Below are 8107 nucleotides of genomic sequence, written 5' to 3'. Positions count from 1 at the left end.
CACTTGAATTCATTTCATAACATCTATATAGCTCGGAATCTCTCCTACAAGGCATAAAACACACCGTTAGTGCAAAACACTAGCGATTAAAGCGCAAACTCAACTAAAGTGCAGTAAATTTGAGTGTAATAAGCGACTAACATACGTGATTATAGCCTATCATCATGTACATAACCTATATATAGATAGCAGATTTGTAGGAATCTCTTTTATTTTTTTTCCTTAGCACCTGATGTACATGTATATTGTCATGGGCTGCTTTCCAGACACGCCCCATGACCCCTTGGCCGCGCCCCATGGCGGCCTAGCAAGCCTCACAATGCCTAGAGCCATGATCGGCCCAGTGGTCTTGGCTGCGCCAAGTGACAAGCGCGCATGCGCCTCTGTCGCCCCATCGATGCCTCTCGCCAGCGCCCAAGAGCTGGCCAATGACAACAGCGTCGCGCGCCCTGACAATGTCGCGCGCGCAGATCCTGATGCCTCGGCAGCACCCAGCTGCAGGCCCATTCCAGCAGCGCCTCGCGCACAGACCCCGATGCCAAGCACCAGCGCTCGCGCGCGCCCACAGCAACGCGCGCGCAGACCCTGACCCGCAAGACAAAGTTGCTGCCATCGGACTTAGTTCTACCTTGTAATAAACTAAGTCCTTTTCATTGTAATTATAGGCTAGTTTACATCATTTTCATTCAGTGTGCTTCTACAGCTTTATTAGGACTAGTCATGTAATGTTGGTTTATTTTTTTTAAGCATTATTAAGGGGGACCAAACAATCAAACATTTTCAAGCAAGCAATTTTCTGGTGTCTCTCCCCCTCGACACCGCATCTTTTGTAATCAGCATCTCAGTCATCAATAAAATCATCATCATTATTCAAAACTCAATTCTCTCTCAGCTTCCGCAATTGCTCGTGACATTGGTTTTCCCGCACGGCACTGACAATCTAGTCTAGCGTGCGGAGGGGACCTCATTGGCGGACAGCAACCGCACTGACATCGGTTGCTTAGCCTTACGTTGCCCTTCCAAAGAATATCAGGAAGGCGTTACGTAACAATATATATGTATCACCACATGGAATAAGACACCAATTTGATCCTTCCATACCTTGTTAATTACATGTAACATTAATTAGTCCACGTGAAAGTTCAGAAAACTCAGGGCTTTACAAAATGTTTTTTCTTGTACAAAACACACAGCAAAAAACAGGTGGAACCCTGACAATTTTTTCTTGCTCTTTATATCTTTTCTTTTGCTTATAATGGAAGCTTTTTTTTCAATCTAAGCTTCCAGAGTAGTACAATAAACATTTCTACTTCTCAGTGCAGAATAAGTAAATTTCAAAATATACGCAACAAGCCATTTCCTACAACAACTATGAATTTAAATGCCTTTTAAACTGCTGCTATAACATAATTGACTATCTAGCTCCCACTAAATGTCGCCGGATTTTCTATATCCGGTTGATTATGTTGACGATCTGTGTGGGACGATGCTGCTGTTTGATTCAGCTGAGAATTTTGCTGCATATCTAATAATAGTTGTCGCCGCCTTTTCCATCTAAGGAACTCGACAACTATGGAACATCCACCCATTGCAACCCCCAAACCAGCAAATGTTGAGAGAAGTATTGAAAGAACTGCTTGTACATGAACCTGAAAACATATACTAATAACATTTTACAGGTCCAGATAGGTGGATGCGGCCTTGATCATATTCCAGTATTTTTGACACGGAACATAAATATGCGTATGTTAAAAATTTACCTAAAATTTAAATAAGTGTCAACTTTTGAATCCAAAATTTCAAAAGTTAAATGGATTCAATAGTAAGAACTTGAAGTTTGATCTATAAAATTTAAATTCTGAATCGGCCTCTGGTCCAACATAATGTCCGTAATTCATTCAGATCCTCACATTTAAGAATGATGTGATTAGGAATATCTTACCAAGGAATAGAACATATGAGCAAAGAATACCACGAGGATGAACTGAACTGATGCATAAACCCAGACAAACCTTCTCTTCACTGCCAAAAAAAAACAAAGATTATGTCAGTATACAAAAAAGAAAGACACCGAGCATAAGATTTTTTAGCAGCATTTGTCATGAAATTGCCAAGTGAAGATTGTATTTTGCTGCTTTTTAAGGTGTTGCCATGTCTCAGATACATTTTCAACTATATCTAAGTCTTATAAACACAAACTAATAGATTTTCAAATTACCTTATTGCTTTTTTGTATTAAAGAGACTATATCAAGCAACAATCAGTTGATCCTCCCCACACCAATCGAAATTATACTCCTTCGGATCCTCCTTATCAGTTGTTTAAAGTTTTGGCACACCCTTTAAGAAAATCATTTTAAAACGTTAATCATATGGGTATTTGACTAAATTGCCCGTGTCTCTTCCTTAAATTAGTAATTAATGACTATATGCCTTCGTAGAGTAGTAAAGGTGGAATTGAAAAAAAAAAAGGAGTCAATGTCTTCTTGGTTTTCGAAAGCGACAAACATTTTGGAACAATTTATTTTTGGCTAAAGTGATGGATAAAAAGTCCGGAGGGAGTACTGATTAGTACTTATACATCCTTTGAAGCTATATATATACTTTGATCAAAGTTTTTAAAATGATCCACCTAAGCAGAGGACGACATACCCATGGTTGAAGATGCCAAAGATGAAAGCAGACCTAGTACACAAGAAAAGGGAACTGATATAGCAATTGCACCGGTACCCATTGTTCCAACCTGCAGATGGGACAATAGTAAATCAATACGATATTGATGACGGGCTGTTTCTTTTATGAAGACCTTATAAAATTACCAGAAGCTGCTCAAGAAAGCAAAAGTAGGCAAGCATGCTGACAATGACAAGAATGGGTAGTTCCTGTGAAACCCTGTATAATGCAGCAAATTTCAGAAGCTGAATCAGTTGAGTAATTTGTTAACAAGAATATTAATTTTTAGGTCTCAAAAATATTACACTCTAATCTTACCATAGTTTCAGATTTAACTAGTTCTAGTCCAAAGAAAAAACTGGGATAAAAAGAGAGGAACCAGAAAATACAACAAAAGTAGTCTGCTTTGTCCATTTCAAAAGGAAATAGTCTTCTTTGTCGGCGCTGAGCAATAAAAGTACTAATAAGACACGATTCTTTAATTCAACATTAAACACGCTATGAGTCATCAGTAGATATAGCTTATAGTAAATCATCTTCCCAGTGAAGAGAAAACTGAAGCTGGATTAATCTTTTAGCCCCTTGTATAAGTAGCTCGTGTCAACAAGAAACTAGAAGAGATATCTCGGTTCTCTTAGCCCATAAAGACGAGAACAAATAACACTCACCTGTACCCATTTATTTCCAAGTGCTGGAACCTATTAGATCCCACATTTGCACTCTGGATGCGACGTAGTGTGACAGGTAGGTTTAGAACTTCTTGCTTGCAGACGTCACACGTTCTGTTACCTTTTACGCTGAACCATTTAAAAGCACATTCTTGGTGAGCCAAAGCAAGTTCACCTTTGCAGCTGCATTCCATCTTGAGTGTCTCCCCACCTTCACACAATTCAACCAGGCATATGCGACAAACAGCTTCCTCTTCAGGTATATCTTCACCATTTGATTCATTATCGTCTGAGAAACACCACATACATTAGATATTGGTGGCGGCACGTGTAGTGCTCATATATGCAGAAGATGGAAATCAATGAGAACAGAGGAAGCCCTATCACAACTTCCAGAGCTCGTGATTGCTTATAAACCAAATAATAAAGGGATTTTTTTTCATTTATGACCTGTCGGTCGAAATTAATTCCAGAAGCTAGCCAACATATACAAAATATATACATTTACCGGCTATTATTTTGGAGGACAGCCCAATTAAGGTAATTATCCCAATAATAAACTGGATGATATAAGCAGTTGTTTACCAGATACTTTGGTTGGAGTTGCAGCTGGAACTGTGGAATTCCCATCCTTCACTTGAGGGGTTGAAACAACTCGAAAGAAAGATTCTACTCTCCTAGTCCTTCGTTCTTTGTTAATGACCGGGAGAGAAAGTGATCTAGAAATGCGCATATGTGCTTCTTTTGTCTACAATAATGACAAATCATATTTCAAAAGATTGCACAAAATCGTTGAGAGCAGACAACAGCAACTACAGGCCTTAAACATGTAAGAACTCTTTCCTAGTCACTGCATTTAGCTTTAGATTAAAATAGTATCTAGATGGATGCCCTGATTCTTGTAATAAATTAAGGAATGAGCAGCACCATCTCCTAGAATATCAGCACATATGCTAGTACTACATGAAACATTCTGTAGACAACCTCAGTGTACATACAAGATAAAGGTTTTATTGTTCCTCCTTATTTTGCTTTTCGATGGTTGGGGCCTTTCGACACTCTCACCATTATGTGTTCCTAGTGCATGGTTATCATGAATGTTGATAAGTCTAAGAACCTTGCTAAGGTTCCGTTAATTGACAGTGTATAGTTCTGGGAGATTTTCTACATGAAACTCCATAAGTAATATTCTTTCGACATAGGTCATGAAACTAAACTAGGTACTTGGTTTTATGTTTTGTGCTTTGCAGCAGTCTCTGGTCGGAGTCATTCTATGGTCAACTTCCAATATTAGAACCAGAAATTACCAATAACACAATATATAAGAAGTCAATCAACTTTGCACATAGAACTTACACCAAATGTCATGGTTCTGCTGATACTTCCACTAGCAGACTCTGGATTTGGATGTTCGATTGGTGTAACGGGTAAAGATGAAGTCCTCTTCACTCGTGGTGTAAATAATTTAGAGAATGACCAAGACCTTGATATGGACACCTTCTCATCTGATAAGGCTGCCTTTTCTGTATCTGAATTTGTATTACGTGATTTGAAGCTTAGTTTCGGCAAAAGATTCCTAATGGATGATTTGCTTCTGCATGAGGAGGGACTAGGAAACGCGTTTGCTCTTGAATTAGAAGAACTAGGTGTCAAAAGGAAATTCACCCTTTTTGGTGTAGGTGTCGGTGTTGGAAGCATTTTAACCTGCACGAACTCTTGATTGGAGGCATCCGATGATTTGGAAGGTATCTCCACAAATAGATTTGGTCTCCTCCATTGTTTACCATGTGTTGCTTCTTCAGTAATCCCCGAGGAACTTTCTCCCTGAAAAAGAAAGACGCACATATTATTGTCAGTGAAGTGGTGCATAAGCTAACAAGTAGTCCTATCAATCTATGAGACCAGAAGCATTGCTCTTAAAGACCATGGTCAACATCTCCACTGACAATTAAAATCATAACGCTCCAAACTACATTAGCGAATATGTGCAACTTTGAAGAAATCATAACAGAAAGAAGTCTTCCAATACAGAGACAATCTACTAGTTTAAAAGATTTAGACTGATCCAAGAATCGGCTCAATTTCTGCAGATGAACGAGCCTCGCTTGACCAATTTTTAAAGAAACATCTAGTTGGTGTTATGTGATAGTTGCTATCTCCTTTCAGCATTGAATGGTTTGGAAGTGGTATGTCACCACTCAGATGATTTCTTATATAAGTTGTCTTACAAGAAAAAGAGGCAGCTGCAAAATTTAATGAAAGTGGATGCACCATTTATTATCTATACGCATCTTTAAAAATTTCCTCAGATTATTTGTACAAATCCATACGCCGACGCTGAGACAGCAGGAGTACGTTACACTACTACCTCTATACAGGATCCACCTCAGTAAACAAGCACATTTAAAGCGAACAAAAACATAGACTAAAGAAAGCTGGTACGACTTACAGACTACCAGAGATCAAATCTCCGTAGCATTATGTTATCAGGAAACAGAAAGAAAAATTCCAGAACTCGATGACACAAAATGTTTTCCTATGGATATGTGAGAGTTGTAGCTCTAATCTCTATCAAGGCCAGGGGTGGAGCTACAAATAATTATTTAGAACTCAGTAACTTAAAAGGATTACAATCTTGAACCCATAAGTTTCAAATCCTGGCTCCGCTTCTGATCAAGGCCTTGAGATCTTGATTGAGAAGAGTTGTTTCCACGCTTTGCTCCACATTATAGAAGCTTTCTGACATCACTCCAGGAGAACCAAGAGCGGTATGTTCTTTGTATTGGTTGGTCTTTGTATTAGAAACAAGAGCAGATTATATGTACAAGCATGTGCAGAAACAGAACCACAATCCATCATTGTGGCTATGTAGTATTGCACCTATTTGAAAAAAGGATATGTTTTCAATATAACATTGGGATGTTTCAATGCCGTTGAATTGAATTTAAACAAAGGAAGAGATATGTTTCTTCGTGATTTCTCGTTCCTAGGCAAAGGGTTGATGTAGCTCACCCTCTCCTGTAATTTTTCACATTTAAGAAGACTTTAGAAAGATACAATACTCAATTTTCAAAAGACAATGTACAAAAAATCATTTATATGATATACTAATACACATTCTGTTCCTACAGCATCACCAAATCCTTCCCTTATAAACAGTCTTTTTTGGAGAAAAATAGTAACCTTAACTCTCTAAGCAGTTATTTCGTGCTTATTTGCTATACTGGAGTTCTACGGCCAACTTGCAGAATTAATCCAATAATTCTCTTGTTATCCTATACTGAACAAATTAAATAATTAGAGTCTATGCTAATATGCTAGGGACTCTCGCAGGAGCAATATCGTTGTACAGAAGATTTTCCCAGATTACAACATATGAAGGCAGGTATATTCACTCTCCATCGCTTGATGAAGAGAACTCACAAGGTTCATCTCAGATAGAAGTAATTAATAATCTAATATGGTAGTTAAAATGGATGTCTTATATAAATACTCATTTTAATCAATGATGAGGTTAACCAATGAACCTTATTTTAGTACATTCTAACAATTGTAACCCATTGACTTTGGAGGTTCACCACCAGAGAAGGTTCTCTTTCTCCCTCTTCACTCTCCACCCTCCCTTCTGTCTCGAACGCATACCTCTGCCCGGAAAATTACATTGTATACTATTATCTCAGGAAAACACAAGGCAACCCGATGCACTAAGCTCTCGTTATGTGCAGGGTTACAGCAATTTTGCAAGAGGTTGTTTCTACTGCTCTAACTCGTGACCTCCTGGTCCTATGGAGGGTAACTTTACCTGTTATTCAATATAAGTAAAACACAATAATGACAAAATGCATAAAGAAACAAGAACCGCATAAGTTCCCTTTCCATTTTCCCTTCATCTTCTTCCCTTCCCGAACCAAAAAGAACAGGAAAACAATAAGCCAAGTAATTGGGGGGGGGGGGGGGGATGAAGACAGATCAAACATAAAGCAGAAATTACTTTGTCTTTCACCTTAGGGATTGGTTTGACAACTCTTTCACAAGCCTTACTTCTCACATACTCATCATACACCTCAGCCATGGACTTTTCCTTCTCTTCACAGCTCATGATCTAAAAAGAAACAGAACCCAATTCAGAGAAATGAAAAAACACCACAGTTTGTAAAAACAAGATGGTAGTTGTGATATTTCTAAGTCTAGTAGCAACTCAGAATTAACAAGTTGGAGGTAAGAGAATGAAAGCAAAAGAAGTGATGGAGGTTTTTATAATAATAGAATGTTAGTTAGTTGGTATACTTGTAGTAATAAATATGGCCTAGTCCTTTCACATCAATGAGAAAGGGAAGAGTAAAGAGCCTTACACGACATATTTATGCGACAGCCACGGGTCTCATCCACTCCACAAAGTGCACTCTTACTTCACTCATCACTATCACTTGATGCTCACTCAAATTTCTATGGGGCTAGTCATGCAACTAATAAATAATGCCACCTTCTAAATAATGTTTGGTTGGTGGAATTAAAAACAATAATTATAACATAAACTTTTGTATAAAATAATACACGTGTTTGATTAGGAGGATTAGAGATTTAATTTTATGTATACTTCTCCCATATCACAAAGAATGAACTTATTACTACCTCCGCTTCAAACGTGTATCATAGTTTTGACTTGGTACAAACTTTAATAAATAAGAAAAGACTTTTGATATGTGTGATTTTAAATAAGCTATAACATTTGTATGACTATAAAAATTTTAAAACTTATGGTGTAAA

At 37.9% G+C, this 8107-nt stretch overlaps 1 protein-coding gene across 4 annotated transcripts; it reads right to left on the bottom strand.

Moving 5' to 3' along the window:
- Nucleotides 1-1188: 1188 nt before the first annotated feature.
- LOC104238660 (uncharacterized) lies at nt 1189-7607 on the bottom strand. 4 transcript variants are annotated; one of them, XM_070168400.1, is made up of 9 exons: nt 7344-7606; nt 5972-6358; nt 4697-5164; nt 3926-4088; nt 3341-3629; nt 2819-2891; nt 2652-2742; nt 1943-2022; nt 1189-1649 (listed from the first exon to the last, which is right to left on the bottom strand). In XM_070168400.1, the coding sequence occupies exons 3-9, from the start codon at nt 5036-5038 to the stop codon at nt 1419-1421; spliced, it is 1269 nt and encodes a 422-aa protein (XP_070024501.1). In that variant the 5' UTR covers nt 5039-5164; nt 5972-6358; nt 7344-7606; the 3' UTR covers nt 1189-1418. The 4 variants fall into 4 exon arrangements, with proteins under 4 accessions (XP_070024501.1, XP_070024502.1, XP_009791384.1 ...); XM_070168401.1 differs by having other exon boundaries at nt 7332-7421; XM_009793082.2 differs by lacking the exon at nt 5972-6358 and having other exon boundaries at nt 7332-7607.
- Nucleotides 7608-8107: the final 500 nt, after the last annotated feature.

The sequence above is a fragment of the Nicotiana sylvestris genome, chromosome 2 (assembly GCF_000393655.2).
Source record: "Nicotiana sylvestris chromosome 2, ASM39365v2, whole genome shotgun sequence".
Classification (NCBI taxonomy): domain Eukaryota; kingdom Viridiplantae; phylum Streptophyta; class Magnoliopsida; order Solanales; family Solanaceae; genus Nicotiana; species Nicotiana sylvestris.
This window is presented reverse-complemented; position numbering and strand designations above follow the sequence as displayed.

What these genes read in the sequence shown, in the direction of transcription:
- LOC104238660 (XM_009793082.2), bottom strand. Translation starts at nt 7,439, where the DNA reads ATGAGCTGTGAAGAGAAGGAAAAGTCCATGGCTGAGGTGTATGATGAG. An exon ending in TTGGAAATAAATGGGTACAG is followed by an intron (nt 2,892 to 3,340) that starts GTGAGTGTTATT and finishes TGCATTATACAG; the next exon opens with GGTTTCACAGGAACTACCCA. An exon ending in GCTTTCTTGAGCAGCTTCTG is followed by an intron (nt 2,743 to 2,818) that starts GTAATTTTATAA and finishes TCCCATCTGCAG; the next exon opens with GTTGGAACAATGGGTACCGG.